The sequence below is a fragment of the Somniosus microcephalus genome, chromosome 1 (genome assembly GCF_052327205.1).
Source record: "Somniosus microcephalus isolate GS21.2 chromosome 1, FLI_Smic_1.0, whole genome shotgun sequence".
NCBI lineage: Eukaryota > Metazoa > Chordata > Chondrichthyes > Squaliformes > Somniosidae > Somniosus > Somniosus microcephalus.
Genome location: NC_140987.1, coordinates 215,653,279 through 215,675,231, shown reverse-complemented (window position 1 = coordinate 215,675,231; position 21,953 = coordinate 215,653,279). Strand labels below are relative to the sequence as shown.

General features: G+C 47.3%; 1 protein-coding gene across 4 annotated transcripts in view; it reads right to left on the bottom strand.

Moving 5' to 3' along the window:
* ptcd2 (pentatricopeptide repeat domain 2) overlaps positions 1 to 21,953 on the bottom strand; it is a 62,155-nt gene that overhangs the window by 32,666 nt on the left and 7,536 nt on the right. For 3 of the 4 annotated variants that reach the window (XM_085989976.1, XM_085989983.1, XM_085989990.1), the window contains exons 2-4: positions 18,882 to 18,974; positions 8,579 to 8,708; positions 2,267 to 2,384 (exon numbers count right to left, since the gene is read on the bottom strand). In XM_085989976.1, the coding sequence (XP_085846102.1) occupies positions 2,267 to 2,384; positions 8,579 to 8,708; positions 18,882 to 18,974 (341 nt within the window). Of the gene's footprint in view, positions 1 to 2,266; positions 2,385 to 8,578; positions 8,709 to 18,881; positions 18,975 to 21,953 lie in introns of those variants that run through there. The other variant, XM_085990001.1, reaches the window with a different exon arrangement.

Sequence of the window (21,953 nt, the reverse complement as noted above, 5' to 3'; positions counted from 1 at the left end):
GCAAAAGAGCCCAGCACTCGAGAGGAGTGTCGGGCTCACGGAGTGCAGCCGGCACCCCGCAGGGGGGGCTTCACAGGAGGCCGGGGATAGCAACGGGGGCAGGTGCTGGCAGGCAGCCAGCAACAAAAATGGCCACTCGGCATCTCCCCTTTAACTTGCGCCACCCTGGCATGTACACCCCCCTGACCCTGTCCGACATAGCGTCCGGCGGTAAGTCAGGGGACGCTACCGAAGATCGAAGCGGGGGCGCTAACGGTTACCGCCATTGCTAACCTCCTGCTGAATTTCACGGGAGGCGTTAGTGGCGCTGTGCCTGGGCGCTAGTTACTTTGCGCTCCATTAGCGACCTCTTAAGGCGCTAACGGGAGGCGCAAATCAACTGAATTTTTCCCCCTTAATACACAACGAGCAGATACACAGTTTAATCTCAATGAAATCTACAGAGGGATTGTGCAACAACTTTTTATCCGAAGTAAATTTGTGCAGAAAGGTAAATACAGTAACATTAATTTAGAAGTGTGAATTGTTCTGAACTGAATACCCATCATGGGGGTTAAACACTTTATTAACAATCATTAAAACAGTTGTTGCTTAAAAACTATGAGTTTGTTTGTTTTGAGCAAGTAAAATGCTGGTAAAGTAGATAGACTACACTGAAACTGCTTTTATGTTGATGCCAGCGGGGCATTTTCATTGCAGATTACTGAAAAACAGGTCTCGCACAGCAGCAGCAACCCCAAGGCAAACCTGCCAGATTCAGCAAGATCAGCATCCGGGAAGGCAACGACTGTTACCAGGTCTTCCTGAATGCCAGCCTTAGCGAATTTGGCAGGTTTACATTAGTCTTGCCATCAGCGATGTGAGATCAGCACTTCAGGAACTGGCAGCACAAACACCCATGTAGAGCACCGTGGGACATTTTACTATATTAAAGGCGCTATATAAATTCAAGTTGCTGCTGTATATAAAAACAGCTTTTCCCTCCCACAGTTTTATGCTCTCCAATCAAGCAATGAATGATCTGTTTGCGAACAGGCTGCCCCTAATCAAGCTGGCCAAAAGAAATGTGAATGATGCTGGTTGTGTGAAAGAAAGAAAAAGTCTTGCATTTGTATGGTAGCTTATCATATCGCTCAAAAGTCTGAAAGTGCTTCATATAGAAAGCATTATTTTGAGGTGCTGCTGTGTTACATTAGTAAAATGAGTAAAACTTTTAGCAATACATCCACTTAAAGTGTAAAAAATACCCAACGGGACAGTTGTGAGTTGTGCCTGGAGTGGACATTAGACAAATGGCTCCAGGACTGCCATTAGTGGTGACAGTAGGCAACAATTTGAGGTGATGAATTAAGAGTATCACACAAGAAGCCTATTACACAACATTAAAGTGTATTGGGATGTGGGTGTTGCTGGCAAGGCTGACATTTATTGGCCATCCCTAGCTGCCCTGTGAAGGTGGTAGTGGGCCTTTTTCTTGAACTGAAATTCATTGTAGCAGTTTGATATAACTGAGTGGCCAGACCGGGTAAGGATAGCAGGTTTCTTTCCCTGAAGGATATCAGTGAACCAGTTGGGTTTTTATGGCGTACCAATAGTTTCATGGTCACTTTCCTGATACCAGCTTTTTATTTCTAGAATTTTTTTTTATAAACAGAATTCAAATTTTCAAACCGCCATGGTGGGATTCAAATTCACATTCTTGGATTAGATCAGCACTAGTCCAGTCACATAATCACTACATTACTGTACTCCATTCTACAGTTAAGTTTGATAATGCACCAAGGATAACAAACTGAAGGCTTTTCTTCAGATTGCTTTAACTACTAATTCTATCCCATACCTCTACATACTCCTCCTTGAATCTTTCAGAAGCAGTAGAAGAATATTAATTTTAGGCTTTGACTGCCAAACAAATTTAACAGTAAATGAACAAGCAAATAAACACTTTTTATAAAAATGTTTACAGTAGATGTTAGACTATGGACATTAGACAATGTCTCATGGCATAAATAAAATCATCAATGGCTTGCAATCTCTATATTAAATTATATATACATTTTAATTAACTTTTAGAAATATAGTTTTTCTTTTTATATCCTTACCATATGGAAGCATTGGGCCAGTAAGCATGTTCTGACAATCACCTCGAAGACGACTGAAAGTCTCTTGTCTGTATGAAAGCTGTACCTCAACTCCATTTACCTGCCTTTTCTCCATTTCCCATGATACCCTTATTTAACAAAAATCTATCAATCTCAGTCTTTACCTGGTCTTTCACCAACTCTTCTGCAGTTTCTTCTAGACCCAACTCATAACACAGTCTCATAAATAGAGGTCCAAACTTAAATTCCCCAAATGCCATGTTTCTGTTCTCAGTATGGTATCTGTGGGTAAATAAGTAGAGTACTGCACATTAATGTCACTGAATTATACAAAACCATAGCAGTGTCCATGACAGGTATTAAATTACTAAGTAGCTCTCAACAACTGTTGTGCCAAACGCAGAGTAAAATTCAATTATTTAATTTTATACTCTGCGGTCTTCTATCATCATAATGGCAAGATTGTCTGGATATCAATGGCACTGACTTCTGTACTGACCCATTAGGACAACCTTGAACAGTGTGGGAAAACATTTTTTTGCTCCCTCCCAAAAAGCAAGTAGGTGGCTCAGGAACGACTATGTTCCAAACAATATTTAACTCTTCCTCATCACAAAAGGCAGCTTTCATGGATGAACTCACACTCCATGATCTGAAATTTCATCTTCTGCAGTTAATATATGGTGGAGTGTCCAAGTTTTTGGATTAGGGGGGGGGTATGCCTAATCCATTGAGGGGTCACATAGGGTTATGTGGCAATGCGAGCCCCCATGCACACTAACTGCAAGGCACCAAAACTGAGATCTCATAAATATAAAAAGCAACACCCCGATACATAAAAAATGCCTTGTACACAAAAATTCTGAGACACCCGATATATTAATACACAAATCGACCAACAACTTGTGGTGAGGAAGAGATACCACATGAATTATGAATTGCCATAAGTTTCTGGCCGATTTGTGCTGCTCCATCGTTAGCTTTGCAAAAACGGCATCTCGCCCTTAACCTCCCTGTGATTTTCATGAAGTTGTTGCAATTGCACATTAATTGCCCATTAAACTCCCCACAGAAAGTTAAGTTTGTAATTAACAGCGCAAGTACCCTTTTAACGATTTTATAATTGTTAATGGCTGCCAATCAATCTCACTTGCCCAGAAAGTGAATAATTGTAAGTGTGGAGTCTCATTCCTTCAGGTTGTGAATTGTTTTAGGAGTTTTTAAAAATGTCAAATTTTAAATTACATTTTTGGTTTTAGTTTTCCTTTCTGACTTTTTTTCTCTCTCTCTTAATCCAATCTTTCTTTCTCTCTCTTCATTTCTCTTCTGTACCTGATTTGACATTGAATTCACCTGCTCTAATTCACCCTCCTTCTCAGTCCTTCCTCTGTTTATTTCTCAATCCTTAATTTTCATTGGTCCCAGATGTCCTGTTGTACTCGCTGCGCTGCTCCAGCAAATTCTGGGCCAGTACTTTATCAACTTATCCCATATTTAAACTTGTCCTTCCACTCTTGCATTGGCTCATTAATTTTGTACTACATTTATGCTCATAGTCCAAGTTATATAACTGCAGTTATATCAGTATTTTAAAGACCTGAATTTGTCTTTTTTCAACCTTTTCTTTAACAAAAATAAATTCAACTCTGAGTCTCTCTTCAAAACTTAAGAGAAGGTGCAAAGCAACGTTCCCCCTAATTTTTTTTGGGTGCGTGGTCCCTTTAATGGGCTGCGCGGCCCATTCACGATTTTGCATGCAAAATTTTCCATAGAAAAGCCATAATCAGTCTGCATGGGACCTCCAGGCAGCTGCGCGGCAGCCCAGCTTAACAGGAAGGTTGGTGCAGAGGAGATTTACTAGAATGGCACCAGGGATGAAATACTTCAGTTTTGCGGAGAGACTAGAGAAGGGTACGAGGAGATTTGACGGAGGTGTTCAAAACTATGAATGGTTTTGATAAGAGTAAATAAGGAGAAACTGTTTCCAGTAGCAGGAGCGTCAATAACAAGAGGACACAGATTTAAGGTAATTGGCAAAAGAACCAGAGGCGACATGAGGAAACTCTGTGATGCAGCAAGTTGTTGTGATCTGCCTGAAAGGGTGGTGTAAGCAGATTCAACATTAACTTTCAAAAGGGAATTGGATAAATACTTGAAAGGGAAAAAAATTACAGGGTATGGGGAAAGATCAGGGGAGTGGGACTAATTGAACAGCTCTTTCAAAGACTGGCACAGACACAATGGGCTGGATTTTGCTACGGGGGCGGGTTGGGGTCGTGTTCCCCACATTTCGTGTTTCCCACACGAATCCTGAACGATGTGGGAAACTGATGCAATTTTGATTTTATAGCCCAATTGATTCCCCACGTGTGGGAACCCCTAGCCAGTGAGCTTTTCAGGTGGGAAGCTCGCCTCCGATGACATCATCACTGCTGCTTCATTTAAGGGCTTCCACAAGCCTTGCTCACTTCAGCAGACTGCCAAGCTTCTGGCTCTGGCAGCTGCTGCTACCATCATCAATCATGGCGACACAGCGGAGTAAGGCATCCCCCAGATTTGACGAGGCAGCCCTCCAGGCATTGGTGGAGGGAGCGACAGAGAGCAGGGAGGTGCTCTTCCCCTCCTCGGGGAGGAAGAAGCCACCCCAGCAAACCAAGGCTGTGTGGCTGAGGGTGGCAGAGCAGGTGAACGCCAGCTCGAATACCAGCAGAACATGGATCCAGTGTCGGAAACGCTTCCATGACCTTCTGCGCACTGGAAAAGTGAGTATGATGTTCCCATCACTCTTAATCTGATCCCCATTGCCTTTCCTCACCAGCTCTCAGCTTTACCAATCTCTTCCTCCACATCCCACTTGACACTGACATCCATGCACCCTTTCCCACTCCCTCTCTCTCTATGGTCACATTCACCTAACTAATGGACTATGCAGCCCTCACACTCCCTATCACTGTCATGCTATGAAAACAACTTACATCACATAGGGAGGGCCCTTGGTCTTGCCATCTCACTCCATCTTTCTCTCCTTCTAAGCATCTATGCCATCGATTCTCTACACTCACTCCTTCATTCTCGCTCAAACTCCACTTGTCTCCCCCATTGCAGGAAAAGAGAGCTCACAACCGAAGAGAGCGAGCCAGGACGGGGGAGGGGCAGCCTCCTTAGCCCAGCTGACCCCATGGGAGGAGGAGATCCTGGAGATCGTCGGCATCCAGGACGACACACAAGTGGGGGACGGAGAGACCGGTGCAGCAGAGCAAGCTGGTGACAGAAGAGTTTTCCAACTCTCTCAATTGCATTGCATGACTCGCTGATAATGACTTGGAAGCTCGAGCAGATGGACCTCTGATCATCTGCAATAAGCACTGTGCAGGTAACCCTGGCCTCTCATCTCTGACACTTTCCTTTACTCCCCCACAGGACCATCGCAAGCTCCCATCTCCAGGACGCAGGAGGAGGTTCAGCCTCAGCATCCAGACTCCTCAGAGGAAGCTGCAACCTCTGAGGGCGCAGCGTCAGCAGAAGGCAACGCACCCAGCACCAGCGCAGACACTCACACCTCGGTGGGACCTTCGGGACATAGAGTAGTGTTGTCACCTGGTGTATCACAGCTCACAAGTGAGCCTCAGCAGATGGTGGAGACAGGGACAGCAGTGGAGAGTCCTAGTCGGAGGGCGCAGCACTCTCCCAGCTTGGCTCAGCTGCATGTTGACCCTCTGCCTCTGGGTCCATCCACAGTATCAGCGGTGATGGCACTCCAGGAAAATATGCAGGAGTCTCTGGCAGGTTTTGTCTCCAGGGTTGCTGCGAGTGTGGAGCGAATGGAGGAGTCCGTCGCTGGCACTGCTGCTCAGACATGTTGAGGTAGCTGACCCTGCATCTGTAGACCCTGTTTGGGGGGTATCTCCTGCGCCGACGGCCTTCCATGCGCTGGCCCCTTCTGGCCTGTGCATCCTCAGGTGGGGCAGCAGCAGCTTGGCGCAACTGTTGTTGCTGCTGCTGTTGGGCGGCCTCATGTAATATCCAGAAGGGCAGGACAAAAATGGCTCCCATGCTTCTGGTAGATGCCTCAGTTGAGGAAGCGCTCAGTGAAGGTGGCGAGAGGGGTTTCCCAGGAGGTCACACTGGAGATGGTTGTCAGGCTGCAAACTTCCAGAGCTGTGGGTATGCCTTCTGAAAGATCCCCCAGACCTGAGAGAGCAAAGTTATGCCACCTGCAATTAAAGCCTGTTTAAATCTGCCATTTAATGGTTGAGCTGCAGCTGCTACTCCGCAAGCCAGTTGTGCTCCCGCCAGGTTTCAGATGTGTGTTTCCCACCAGGCGTGTTTCACGTGGGGAAAACGAGTAAACTTGCAAGTGGTTAGGAAAATGGGATTATAGAGCCAATTGAGGGCTTGTTAAGGGCCTTAAGGGCCTATCCCGCCTCCTGGAGGCGGGACAGAGTCGGGACCAGCAGACACGAATTTAGGAAAATTGCGTGGAGGCGGGATGGGGCCCGCACGCCAGTTTTGCGATTTTTATCCCCCACACGCCTCCAATCCCGCCTCCCCGGCCCTAGCAAAATCCAGCCCAATGGGTCGAATGGCCTCCATCTTTGCTGTATCATTCTATGATTAGCATTGCACATCCATATTGTTAGTTCTTATTTCAATTTCAAAACTACTCATATTGTCATTACTGGAACCCAAGTTACTACGCAGTTCTGGTCGACTGCCCGATAATCTAATATAACAAATATCCTATCATCCCGCTTCATATGCTTTGTTAAGCAATAAACTATCTCTCACTTCACTAATTACCTCCATATAATTGCTGTATTCACTTCATTTCAGTTGTTCCTGATCCATCTTTGTTTCTGGTATGTTTAAACTGTCACATTAATAAAGTAAAAGTTATAGTGCTGCTCCTTTTTTCTTGGGATGTGGGGATGGGGGGGGGAAGAAGGAAAGAATATTTTTAGCAACTCCCTCCTCTTCCTCCATGTCCCCCCCTCCCACCCTGCCGTTTTTTTGCAGGTTTCCTAGTTGTCTGGTGGAAGAGCAAGTCAACAGCTTCATTAGGGGAAAGAGAGTCACTTCACCACTGACAAGATCCCGAGAGGTGAGCAGATTTCAGCAGCAGCGCTTGCTTCTTTCCCTGTGGGACTGTGCTGGGGCAGGAGCATGGGAAGCAGTTCAAACAAATGGGTCAGCTGGCAGGATTACTGCTTCAGCAAGGCTCCTGCCAACATCACTGGAGATTTCTCAGGTATTCTGAGCAGGGGTCTTAAAACATTGAAAGCTAACAGATCAGCTTTTGTCGCATCCACTGATCTTGCCAGCTTGCAAGGAAGGCTGACTGGGAAGGCTTTGTTAGGCACACAGCTGTGGCCCTTATGTTGGAGTCTGCAAACTGTGGTTGGGGCCAGAAGCCTTAGTTGGGTCTGGGTTTTAGTTGAAGAGGGTTAGGGGAAACGGGAGCCGTGTGCTTTTGTGATTGGCTCTTGGGATTTGGAAGCAATTGCTTGCTTTCTGCAGAAGTAATTTCTTCTGTATTTTGAGGGGTGTTTTCAGCTCCATGATGATTTAAAGCAGATATTTTATTAGTAACTGAAGCCATCACCTCAAAACAACTACCTGGATCATAGTATTGCCAAAAGTCATCAAATTCTTTATTATCAGATTATACCCCAGCACACCTCCACTTACATCCTCTGCAAGACAATATGTACACTGGATCGTATACTCCTAACACATTCAAAGGGCATGTACGCATTAGAAAATATAAGATGGCACACCTACAATTCCTTGACAATCTATGCACACCCCTTGTAACCAGGCTAGTGGAATGATGAGATCAAGGTAACTTTTAGTAGGTCTACCAATGAAAGGCTAAATCTATTTAAAAGCTGGAAAAAGTAATTCTACAGCAGAGATTGCACTGTAGCTGCATTTGTCCACAGTACTACTGTATTATTTCATAAATGTAAATACAACTGCTACAATGCAACGATAATATTGAAATGATAGATGAGGAACGAAGTAGATTTAATTTTAACAAAAGCAAAATACTGCGGCTGCTGGAAATCTGAAATAAAACCAGAAAATGCTGGAAACACTCAGCAGGTCAAGCAGCATCTGTGGAGAGAGAAACAGAGTTAACGTTTCAGCTCTGTGACCTTTCATCAGAACTGGCAAGCGGTCATCAACCCTGAAACGTTAACTCTGTTTCTCTCTCCACAGATGCTGCCTGACCTGCTGAGTATTTCCAGCATTTTCTGAGATTTAATTTTAAGCCTGTTTTACATCAGAGCATTTTGTTGGCTAAAAGTCACTAATTTGCTGGCGGGGTGGAATAAGAAAATGGCCACCGACACTCGCTGTCTCGACTCACACCTGGGAAACATAAGTGGAACCGAATAAAAACCATTCACCTTAAGCAGGGATAGAAATTCACATTTATGGGCTATATAATGTTTAATTTTTTTAAAACATACCTGTAAATAACATCCTTTGCTACTTCTACATCTGCTGATGTTTGACACAAATGTAACAACATTTTTAAATCATCCTTGAGGATTAACTCATTCTTTTTTAGTTTCTCCTCAATGGCATTGAAATATTGATCTGTAAAGTTTAAAAAACTGCTTTAGTCTTTAAAGTAAATAATAATCATCAAAAAAAGTTAAACTTTTACATAGGCTGCAAAATAAAATATGCTGTACCTGTAGCATTGAGAAAGAAAATTCCTGATACTTCATTTCAATTTGTAAAATTAAAAAAAAATTGCCACGGATTTTGAATGCTACTGGGTAAATACTTAACTGAAGCAACAAAGAATGGGTGCTGCAAGGCTACAGAAACAATGCTATTGTATGTGCCGTGAGTCGTAGGGGGAAAAATTGGGTCGTGCCCCCTTTGGGGCGCTACCTTCGCCGGGGTGCTACTTTTAGCGCCCCGAAAAAATGAGCACCCCCGCGGCTGAAATTCATCGGTAGCGCCCCAAGAGGGAAGCGGGGTGCTACCTCCCTCTTGGGGCGCTCCGAGGGAATATCGCGGCGCTACGTGTCGCAGCGCCACATGCTGTGGCACGTCGCGCCAGTGTTACTGCAGGCCTTGCTCCCCTTCTGGGGACGGATGTCTTGCTGCAGTTGTACAGGGCCTTGGTGAGACCACATCTTGAGTATTGTGTGCAGTTTTGGTTGCCTTATCTGAGGAAGGATGTTCTTGCTATGGAAGGAGTTCAGCGAAGATTCACCAGGCTGATACCTGGGATGGCAGGAATGACGTATGAGGAGAGATTGGGTCGATTGGGCTTATACTCACTGGAGTTTAGAAGAATGAGAGGGGATCTCATTGAAACTTATAAAATTCTGACAGGACTGGACAGACTAGATGCAGGAAGGATGTTCCCGATGGTCGGGGAATCCAGAACCAGGGGTCACAGTCTAAGGATAAGGGGTAGGCCTTTTAGGACAGAAATGAGGAGGAATTTCTTCACCCAGAGAGTGGTGAACCTGTGGAATTCTCTACCACAGAAGGCAGTAGAGGCCAATTCATTAAATATATTCAAGGAGTTGGATATATTTCTTAAGGCTAAAGGGATCAAGGGGTATGGGGAGAAAGCAGGGACCGGGTACTGAACTTGGATGATCAGCCATGATCGCACTGAATGGCGGAGCAGGCTAGAGGGGCCGAATGGCCTACTCCTGCTCCTATCTTCTATGTTTCTTCTTAAAGGGGAGGGGCCGAGCGCAGCTGGGCCACCAGGGATCGGAGTGCCGGTAAAAGAGCCCGGCACTCAAGTGAAGTGCCGGGTTCACGGAGCGTAGCTGGCACTTCGTGGGGGGACTAGTCAAGAGGCCGGGGACAGCAACAGGGGCAGATGCTGGCAGGCGGCTAGCAACAAAAATGGCCGCCCGGCACCTCGCCTTTAATTAGCGCCACCCCGGCCGCAGGTAGGCCCCCCCTGATCCCGTCGGACATAGCGTCCGGCAGTAAGTCAGGGGGTGCTACCTGATGTGCCTCAATAATTCCGAGACTCGAAGGTAGCAGAACAAAACAAGGCTTTTATTAACTTAGAACGAAACACGTAAGCGAGAGAGATGTCGTCCTTCTGGAGACTGGGGCTAGACTGAAAACTAGCTTACAAACGGGGCCAGGTATGGGCGGAGCCCTACACACAGCACATTCCAGTATACAATACAGCACATTCCAGTACACAATACAATGAGGTCTGGGGGAAGGGAAATGACACTGAAACCGATCTCAGTCACAGGCAGTGATGAATGGAAATATTTCATCACATTCACCCCTTCTATAGATTTAGTCTGTTCGGGGGTTTGATAGTCCTCTGCGACCGACGTGGCTGTTGCGGTGCCGCGGGTGTCGGCTGGGTGTCCCCGGTAGCCTCCTGGGTCTCTGCCGGGGGTGCCGCCAGGGTTGTTGAAGGGGTAGTTGGTGGGGGTGCCGTTGGTCGGTGTTCTTCCGGGGGTGATGAAAGAGTAGTGGGTGGGTAAGAGTTGCTGTGATCGTCGTTGCCGCTATTGCCGTGGTTGTTGTCGATGCCGGCTGGGGCGACGTCTTTTATGGACACGGTGTCCTCCCTTCCGTCGGCGTGCCGGACATATGCGTATTGGGGGTTGGCGTGGAGTAGGTGTACTGGCTCCACGAGAGGGTCCGTCTTGTGGCCCCTCACATGCCTTCGCACGAGTACCGGACCTGGGGTGGAGAGCCATGACGGCATGGATACGCCTGAGGTGGATTTCCGGGGAAAGACAAACATTCGTTCATGAGGCGTGGTATTAGTGGCCGTACACAATAGCGACCGTATCGAATGGAGCACATCCGAGAGGACTTCCTGCCAGCGGGAGATAGGGAGGCCCTTGGTCCTTAGAGCTAGAGTGACTGCTTTCCATACTGTCCCGTTCTCTCGCTCCACTTGGCCGTTACCCCGGGGGTTGTAGCTGGTGGTACGGCTCGTGGCGATCCCCCTGGACAGCATGTACTGGCGTAGCTCTTCACTCATGAAGGACGCCCCCCTATCCGTATGGATGTAGCTCGGCATACCGAACAGGCAGAACAGGCTGTTGAGGCATTTAATGACCGTGGCGCTGGTCATGTCTGGGCAGGGGAAGGCGAATGGGAACCGGGAGTATTCGTCCACAATGTTCAGGAAGTAAACATTGCGGTCGACGGACGGGAGGGGGCCCTTGAAATCTAAGCTGAGCCGCTCAAAGGGCCGTGTAGCTTTGATTAAGTGGGCTCTATCTGGGCGGTAGAACCGAGGCTTGCACTCAGCGCAAGTGTGGCAGTTCCTGGTCAGGGGCTGAACTTCCTCAATCGAGTAGGGTAAGTTACGGGACTTTATGAAGTGGAACAGCCGCGTGACCCCTGGGTGGCAGAGGTCGTTGTGGAGGGTCTGTAGCCGATCCCCGGTGGCGCTGGCACACATCCCTCGTGAGAGGGCGTCAGGGGATTCGTTAAGGGCCCCTGGCCGGTAAATGATGTCGTACTCAAAGGTGGAGAGCTCGATCCGCCACCTAAGAATCTTATCATTTTTAATCTTCCCCCTCTGTTTATTATTGAACATAAACGCTACCGACCGCTGGTCGGTAAGTAGGGTGAAGCGTTTGCCGGCTAGGTAGTGGCGCCAGTGGCGCACTGCCTCCACGATGGCTTGGGCCTCCTTTTCCACGGAGGGGTGTCTGATCTCGGGCCCTTGGAGGGTCCTCGAGAAGAAAGCTACGGGCCGCCCCGCCTGGTTGAGGGTGGCCGCCAAGGCGAAGTCAGACGCATCACTTTCCACTTGAAATGGAGTGTTCTCGTTCACTGCCTGTAGCGTGGCCCGCTCAATATCCTGCTTAATGCTTTTGAAGGCGGCGTGGGCCTCAGCAGAGAGCGGGAAAGAGGATGCTTTCAAGAGGGGGCGGGCTTTGTCGGAGTAGTTGGGGACCCATTGGGAATAATAAGAAAATAACCCCAGGCACCTTTTCAGGGCTTTGGGAGTGTTGGGCAGGGGCAGCTCCCGTAGGGGGCGCAATCGGTCGGGGTCTGGTCCGATTTCCCCATTCTCCACCACGCTGCCTAGTATGCAGAGGCGCGTGGTGTTGTAAACACACTTGTCCTCGTTGTAGGTGAGGTTGAGTTTTTGTGCGGTTTTCAGGAACCTCTCGAGGTTCGAGTCGTGATCCTGCTGGTTGTGACCGCAGATGGTGACGTTGTCGAGGTAGGGGAAGGTTGCCTGCAAGTGGTGGTCATCGACCATGCGGTCCATCTCCCTCTGGAAGACCGAGACCCCATTCGTCACCCCAAAGGGGACTCTGAGGAATTGGTAGAGGCGTCCGTTCGCCTCGAAGGCGGTGTACGGGCGGTCCACGGGCGGTCCTCTGGTCTGATAGGGAGCTGGTGGTACGCTGACTTGAGGTCGATGGTGGAGAACACCCGGTATTAGGCGATTTGGTTCACCATTTCTGATATGCGGGGTAGCGGGTAGGCGTCTAGTAGGGTGTACCTGTTGATCGTTTGACTATAGTCGATCACCATCCGTTTCTTCTCGCTACCCCTTACCACTACCACTTGGGCGCGCCACGGGCTGTTGCTGCGTTCAATAATGCGCTCTTTCAGGAGCCTGTCTACCTCGGTCGCGATAAATCGCCTGTCCTCCCAGCTGTACCTCCTGCTTTTGGTCGCTATTGGCCGGCAGTTAGGGGTAAGGTTCGCGAATAGCGAAGGCGGCTTTACCTTCAGGGTAGCCAGACCGCACACTGAGGGGCGGCTGGGACCCACCGTACTTGAGCGTGATGCTTTGGTGGTTGCACTGGAAATCCAGGCCCAAGATCACGCTCGCACATAGGTTCTTCATGATTAATACTTTAAAATTATCATATACAGTTCCGTTAACGCACAATTGTACCGTGCAGTAACCCAGAATGGTCGATGTCTGGGTTTTGTCAGCCATAGAGATGGTACCCTGAGTAGGGACCACCTTTAGGGAGAGTTGTTGTGCCAGTTCTGGGTGGATAAAGCTCTCCGTGCTTCCACTGTCAATTAAGCATTTAACCCGGCACCCGTTTACCTCGATGTCCACCATTGATCTGGATAGCGGGTGCGGCCTGGTCTGGTCCACTGTGACCGATGCCACTGTAGGGCCCTGATCGATACAAGATGGCGTCCACGCTGTCTGCTCACAAGATGGCGGACCCCACGAGGTCGGGCAAGATGGCGTCCAAGATGGCCGCTCCCACGGCACACACGCGGCGGTGGCGGGTTTTCCGGCGGTTGGTTTTCTGGCGGGGTTCCCTCTGCACACCTTCCCGAAGTGCCCCTTCTTACCGCACTTAAAGCAGGTGGTGCCTTTCGCCGGGCACAGGTTTCTGGTGTGCTTTGGCTGCCCGCAGAAGTAGCAGTTGGGTCCCTGACGCGTCGCGGCTGTCGTAGGGCTTCTGGGGGGAGAGCGGGGCCCAGCCGGTGTCGGGCGGGGATGGCGGCGCCCTCGGTGCACACGTGGCGGCGTGGACTGAAGAGTAGGCGTCCGAGTTTCTCTGGGCCACATCCAGGGATCGCGCGGTGTCCGCAGCCTGTTTCAGGTCCAACCCCGTTTTTTCCAGCAGTCTTTGCCGGATGTAAGTGGAGCTGAGGCCTGTGATGAAGGCATCGCGAACAAGCTCATCAGTGTACACTGCGGCTTTTACATCTCGGCACTTGCAGTCTTTGCCAAGCATTTTCAGGGTGCTTAGGAACTCCTCCACCGATTCCCCAGGTCGCTGTGCGCGGGTGGCGAGCAGGTGCCTAGCATACACCTCATTCGTAGGCTGCTGGTAATGCGCCTTTAAGATGTCGCAGGCGGCCAGGTACGTCTCGGCGTCTTGGATGAGGGGGTAAACCCGGTGGCTTACCCAATTCCGCAGAATTCCGAGTCTCATCCTTGCAGCGTCCGTAGCGTCTTTGACGGCTGCGGAATTGTCCAGGAAGAATTCCATACACTCAAACCAGTGTCCTAAGCATGCTGATGCGTCCGGAGCATGTTGATCCAAATCCAAACGTTCGGGTTTCAGGAGTTGATCCATAGTGTTGAAAATAAGTTAATAAAATTGATGTGCCTCAATAATTCCGAGACTCGAAGGTAGCAGAACAAAACAAGGCTTTCATTAACTTAGAACGAAACACGTAAGCGAGAGAGATGTCGTCCTTCTGGAGACTGGGGCTAGACTGAAAACTAGCTTACAAACGGGGCCAGGTATGGGCGGAGCCCTACACACAGCACATTCCAGTATACAATACAGCACATTCCAGTACACAATACAATGAGGTCTGGGGGAAGGGAAATGACACTGAAACCGATCTCAGTCACAGGCAGTGATGAATGGAAATATTTCATCACACTACCAAAGATTGCGAGCGGGGCGCTGCGCATGGCAATGATGTCATCGCCAGCGGCACAGCGACGCGGGGCGCTAACGGTTACTACCGCCATTAACTTGCTGAATTTCGCGGGAGGTGTTGGCGGCGCCGCACCCGGGTGCTAGTTGCTTTGCGCCCCGTTAGCGCCCTAAGAAGGCGCAAAGCAACCGATTTTTTAGGCCATAGAGTCACATGGCTGGATTTTCATTGGGCCGTGGAGTCGGGATTGGAGGCATGTGGGGGTTTAAAATCCCGAAATCGGGGGTCCCGCCCCCATCCCAGTTTCAAAGGAGGCGGGTACCCGACCCGCACTGGGATCCGCCTCCCCAAGGTGGGAAGGGGATTAGTGCCAATTAACTGCCTGTTAACAGGTAGTTTCATTGTTGAAATGTGGGATTCCCGACGTCTCCAAACCACGCCAAGTTAGCGAGGCGGGCCGTCAGGATGAAGGGCTTAGAGGGGTCGAGATGTCTGGTGTTCAGGTGAGTGATGAGTGCAGAGGTAAGTGTGTTTGGTCTGTGTAAAGTGTTTAAAGAAGTTTCACTTACCTTTACACTTCCTTCCTTCAGGTCTCGGGAGTCCCTCATCTCACCGGCACAGAAAGCAGAATGGCCACCAGCTGTCAAAATCTGCAGCCTCTGCTTTCTGTTCCGGGGAGATCTCTAAATCATCCTGAGAGGAAGGAATTAACCTGGAGTACAGATTGTCAGTGTTTGACAGCTTCAAACAGCTGTGAAACGCTGATATTTCATCTGTCAAAAGGTCTTGACAGATGAAATTTCAATCTGTGACGTCACCTGTTGCTGGGTGGCCCTTAATTGGCCTGCTGAGCCCGCTGGGCGGGCTCAACAAGGTCAATCAAGTCTAAATCACATGGGTTGGTTAGAACTCGATAGAGGTGGGACTACAACCCCAAAAGTTGTAGTCCCGTCTCCTCAATGAAAATCTAGCCCATAGAGGCATAACGGCACAGAAGGAGGCCATTCGGCCCATCGAGTCCGTGCCGGCTCTCTGTAGAGTATTCCAGTCAGTCCCATTCCCCCGCTCTATCCCCGTAGCCCTGCAAGTTTATTTCCCTCAAGTGCCTATCCAGTCTCCCCTTGAAAACATCGAGTGTCTCCGCTTCCACCACTTCCGTCGGCAGTGAGTTCCAGGTCCTCACCACTCGCTGTGTAAAAAAGTTTTTCCTCACGTCCCCCCTGTATCACTTGCCCAAAACCTTAAATCTGTGCCCCCTAGTCCCTGTACCATCAACTAGTGGGAACAGCCTTTCTCCGTCTAGCCTATCCAAACCCGTCATAATCTTGTACACCTCTATCAAATCACCCCTCAACCTCCTTTGCTCTAATTAAAACAAATCCAGCTTCTCCAACCTGTCCTTGTAGCTAAGGTCCCCCATCCCCGGAACCATTCTGGTAAATCTCCTCTGCACCCTCCCAAAGGCCTTCACATCCTTCCTAATGTGTGGTGACCAGAACTGGACGCAATACTCCAGTTGTGGCTTAACCAGTGCTTTATAAAGTTTCAGCATAACTTCTCTATTTTTGTACTCAATACCTCTATTTATGAAGCCCAAGGTCCCATATGCTTTGTTAACCACTCTCTCAATATGTCCTGCCACCTTCAAGGATCTATGCACATTAACTCCCAGGTCCCTCTGTCCCTGCACACTCTTTAAAACTGTGCCATTAAGTGTATATTGCCTCGCCCTGTTCCTTCTGCCAAAATGCATCACCTCACACTTCTCTGTATTAAATTCCATCTGCCACTTGTCTGCTACTCTCTCTATGTCCTGTTGCAGTCGATTGGTATCATCCTCACTGTTTGCAACACCCCCAAGTTTAGTGTCATCAGCAAATTTCAAAATTCTACTCTGTATTCCAATATCCAGGTCATTTATATATATATCAAAAAAAGCAGTGACCCCAGCACTAACCCTTGGGGAACACCACTGTTTACCATCCTCCAGTCTGAAAAACAGCCATTTACCACAACTCACTGTTTTCTGTCCTTAAGCCAATTCCTTATCGGAGCTGCCACTGACCCACCAATTCCATGAGCCTCAATTTTGTTAACCAGCCTTCTATGTGGTACTTTGTCAAACGCCTTCCTAAAATCCATGTAGACAACATCCATTGCATTCCCTTCAAAAATCCTCCCTGTTACTTCATCAAAAAATTCAATTAGATTAGTCCAACATGATCAACCTTTTACAAATCCATGTTGGCTCTCCTTAATTAGATTAAACCTCTCCAAGTGCCTGTTAATTTTTTCCTGGATTATCGTTTCTAAAACTTTTCCCACCATTCTACTCTCATAGCCAATCTTATTTTCATCTTCGCTTCCCCTCTCAATTTATTGTATTTGGTTTGGTTCTCCCTTGAAGAATTCACCTGACATGCATCATATACTCTCTTTTTTTGTTTCATCATCCAAGGAGCCCTTGCTTTGGTTCCCTTACCCTTCCCTCTTGTTGGAATGTACCTAGCCTGTACTTGGAACATCTCATTAAAGATCACCCATTGTTCCGTTACAGTTTTTCCTGTCAGTCTTTGGTTCCATTTTACCCTGGCTAGATCCTTTCGCATACCATTGAAGTTAGCCCTATTCCAGTTTAGACATTCCACTCTAGATTGTTCCTTGTTACTCTCCATTGCTAATCTAAATCTTATGATACGATGATCACTCGTACCAAAGTGTTCTCTCACAGACACTTGGTCGACCTGGCCCATCTCATTCCTCAGCACCAGATCCAGCAATGCCTCCTTCCTAGTTGGGCCAAGAACATATTGGTCAAGGAAATTCTCCTGAACACATTTCAGAAATTCCTCCCCCTCCTTTCCCTTTACCCTAGCATTATCCCACTTGATATTTGGGTAATTAAAGTCACCACTCTATAGCTCTTGCATATCTCTGCGATTTCCCTGCAGATTTGCTCCTCTACCTCCCTCTCACGAGTTGGAGGCCTATACAATACCCGCAATTGCGTGATCATACCCTTTTTGCTCCTCAACTCTAACCAAATGGATTCTTGTCCCCTCAAGAACATCCTCCCTTTCCAACACTACAATGTCTTCCTTACTCAGCACTGCCACCCTACCTCCCTTTTTTCCTTCCCTATCTTTTCTGAACGCCTTGTACCCATGAATAATAATGCCCAGTCCTCACTGTTTATAAGCCATGTTTCCGTTATTGCCACAACATCATATTGCCACACAGCTAATTGTGCTTGTAGCTCACCAACCTTATTCACCACGCTTTGTGCGTTTATGTACATGCATTCTAAACCCATTTTTGAATTTTTCGTAGTCTTTCTTAGTCTGCTCCCATCTAATATGGCACGACTTCTGCCTCTAGTACTACTTTCTTCTCTAGTACTATCCAACACTCACTCTTTTATGCACCTTATTCCACTTTTCTACTCCTATATGCTGGTGCCCATCAGGCATACAGTAATGGAGGATGCTCCTTTTGATCAATGTTGTGTGCAGTTCAAGTGTTGTGCTCTCTCGAGTTCAGCAATTCTATCAAATTTCATGTCACGTTATCCATCTGAAGAGAATTTTCTAACCATGTTATAGGAAAGTGGGGTGTCCTAGTTCCTTAACTACAAGGCAGAGTAAAGCATATAAATATATTAAAAATTCCCTGACTAAGAGCACCTTTATGGCAAAGAAAACAATCCTGTTATTCTAAATTTTCTGCCAAAAGGCTCTTCTTTTTCCGTTTAATATTTCATCATCCCTCCTGAGGTTCTCATGTTTTTAAAACTTGATTTATAACATGTTTAAGCAGTGCACAAACACCTAACATTGGTTCTACTGCTTTCCGTTCTGTCTCAGTCAGATGCAGTAAATTAGAGGGAAACCGACAATGAGAAAAGCCATCCCCGCCCATCCCATCCAACAGATCATGTGTAAAGTTGAAGAACCCTAATTTATTAGTCTCTAGAGGGAGGTGAATAGTCCAAAAAGGAGAAAACTCAGATTTCAATCTGTAGGATGCAATGCCTAGGAAAAAGGGTCAGACAACACAAGGGCAGGAATGATCCCTCAATCCATTGATAGTCACAGCCAAGCGCCTGTACTTTAATTGAAACAGGTTTTGGTTCCCCACTCCCCCGACAGATTTTCTCCATTCTCTTGAAGGTACTGACTCTTGCCAGGATAATGTTTCACAGGTGCTGCCAGCCCTCTTGTACCTCAACCAAATGACATGTGTCAACAGGCTATCAAAACAATTGAATGATAAATCAGTAACTCAGCAAACATCCCCTTTTAACAAGTATCCCGTTAACTGGCAGATCGGTTTCACTTACAACCGGTTTACCCAATCATGTTTCCCAAAATACCTTTACCGCCTTAATATTCCTTCAAACACAAAAACGGTACAACTTACCTTTATTAACATACATCTGGTTCGCAACTGCAACCTTCTTCTGCTGGAACTCCAGCAAACGAATCACATTGTCCGACAGTAAATATCGTTTTGCTACAAATATAAAATTAACAGAGATTCAGGTTTACACGAACAGAATACGGTGCTTGTAGGTGAAACTTGAAGAAATAAAGCAGCCATTTCAAGTAACATTGTTTTATTAAATTATTAATTTTGGAAAACCATTTTACAATGCCGAACATATCTTACTCTCTCCGCACATGCTGCCTGGCCTGCAGAGTGTTTTCAGCATTTTCTATTTGTATCTTATCCTGAGACAGGGCATCAATGATATATACTTTCTTCCCAACTGAATTCTGTTCAGAAGTTAAGGTAAATATGTGAAGTACTTACTACTCCAGTACCTTATAAGAATGCTTAATACACTGGTGACCCAAACATTTTAAACTTGGATTGCTGGATTCTAGCTGTTTAATGACCTTCAGCTAATAAATCGCTGAGCACTGTTAGAGCTACAGCAACTTCATTAAAAGCATCACCTGCTGTCTTCCTGTCCCGTCACCAGCTACTACCTCTAGTCCCTTGGCAGAGCTGTCTATCTTGGCCGCAAAATTCAGCTCCTTAGCACCGGTAGTTATGGACCTTTCTTAAAAAAACGGCTTCGGTCCACGTGGTTCGGCATCTTGGTGAGGGCGATAGCGCGGATGGGACGTGCGTGCGCCAGCAGTATGCAGAGTAGGCAGATTGTGAAGTCAGCCAGCGTATAATGCTAATTTGACGCACGACGTGCCATTTTTGACGTCGTCACTCCATTCAATTTTTTACAATTTACAATTTAAATCGCTTTATTGGCATGATAAGTTACATCTTATGTTGCCAAAGCATCAAAATACATCTATGGTTTAGCACATAAACGCAGTTCTATTCATACAGTGTATAAACAGGTATATCCCTGAGTGTATAAATATACATTCGCATTGTTTATATATATTTTTTTCTTAGTTTACTGGTTGTCCCTCTGTTCATGGCAAGCTGTAACATAGTGCGCCGCCAGTGTTATACAGCTTCTCTCCTCTCCCAGTAGGAATGGGAGTTTTTGGTTGTCATTCAGATTTCTGAAATCAGGGCATATTTGTGAGAATTTTTGGTAGAAATTCTCCCTGATGCCCTGATATTTTCCACAAGCTGTGAGGAAGTGCATCTCTGTCTCCACCACTCCCTGACTGCAGTGAGAGCATATCCTGTCCTCTCTTGGCAGCCTGGTCTGCCTGTGTCTGCCTTTTTCGATCGCTAGGCTATGTTCGCTAAGTCTGTACCTTGTCAAGGTTCTTCTCAGTTTGTTATCCTTTACCATGGTCAGGTAATCAGCTATGTTGTATTGTCTGTTTAGGGCCAAGTAGCAATTGAGTTTGCTTTGGGTTTTTGTTGTTTCTGCCCAATATGTCAGATATTTTTCCTTTTGCTTAGCGACGATTGTGTTGGGTCGAATTCTTTGTGTTACCCTGCAACGCCCACTCCTAAACAGGAACAGCTGAATCGTGCAGCTGAATGCCCAGGGACTGCCCGCCAAAGTTATTTAAAGGGATACATCCAACTTGCAGGTAAGTTGATTATTGCTTTTGTACTGGCTCTTGCAGAGTTTGTAGGAGTACTGGCTTGCTGAAAGACATTTATAACCTTGTTAAAGTGTGCAGGGAGTGCTGTTGGACTTTGGGAAGGCGATGGCTGGTACTGAAACGCAGTCATGATGCCTTCATCCTGCGCCAGTCCGCTGTGCCAGAAATCTTCCAGCCACCACGTTAAACCCGAGGGTGACTACTTGGAGACAAGGGCTATCCGCTCGCCACCTGGCTGATGATACCCCTCTGCAACCTGGCCAGTACTGGTTTTGCTGCCTTGACCGCTCGGGAGGAGCCCTCCAGTACATGCCGGAGTGGGTGTCCCAATTCGTGGTGGTCTGCATCCTCCACAACTTGGCCATCATAAGGGAGCAGCCCTTGCCACCATAGGTTCTACAACCACCTCAGGAGGAGCAGGAAGAGGAGGAGGGAGGAGGCAGCCTGCACATCCACGTTCTGGACGGGCTGTCCGTGAGCGCATCATCGGACTCACGTTCCTATGAATGAAACCCCAGATCCCTGTTGGTCAACATTTCCCCACCTTACAATCCCTCTGTCACGGAACATCACAGCGTCCTCTTGGCCACAAAGCTGAAATGAAAGCCACCACAAAACAAACACCCCAAACCACATTTATAAATGATTCAATCCAATACTACATAACAAAGTCAACTAATCACCCTTGTGCATTCATACAAAAGCAAACTACTGCGGATGCTGGAAATCTGAAATAAAAACAGAAAATGTTGGAAAAACTCAGCAGGTCAGGCAGCATTTGTAGAGAGAGAAACAGAGTTAACGTTTCAGGTCGATGACCCTTCATCAGAACTGGAAAAAGTTAAACAGGTTTTTAAGCAAATGCAGGGGCAGGGAAAGGGGAAGGGGAGGAAAGATCACAAGGGAAGGTCTGTGATAGGGTGGAAGGCTGAAGTGATTAAATGACAAAAGGGCTGATGGTGCAAGGCAAAAGGAGATGGTGATGGGACAAGTAAAGAAACAAAAGATGGGTCTAGAAAAGGTGTAAATGGGGATGGCAGAATCATCAACAGCTGCCATGTGAAAAAATAGATTCAGAAGTTGTGGTGTCTGAAATTGTTGAACTTGATGTTGAGTCCAGATGGCTGTAAAGTGCCTAATCGAAAGATGAGGTGCTGTTCCTCGAGCTCACATTGAGCTTCATTGGAACAGTGTAAGAGGCCGAGGACAGAGAGGTCAGAGTGGGAGTGGAGCAGAAAATTAAAGTGACAGGCGACCAGAAGTTCAGGGTCACGCTTACGGACTGAACAGAGGTGTTCCGCAAAGCGGTCACCCAATCTGCGTTTGGTCTCCCCAATGTAGAGGAGACTGCATCGTGAGCAGAGAATACAGTATACTAAATTACAAGAAGTACAAGTAAATCGCTGTTTCACCTGGAAGGTGTGTTTGGGGCCTTGGACAGTGGGAAAGGAAGAGG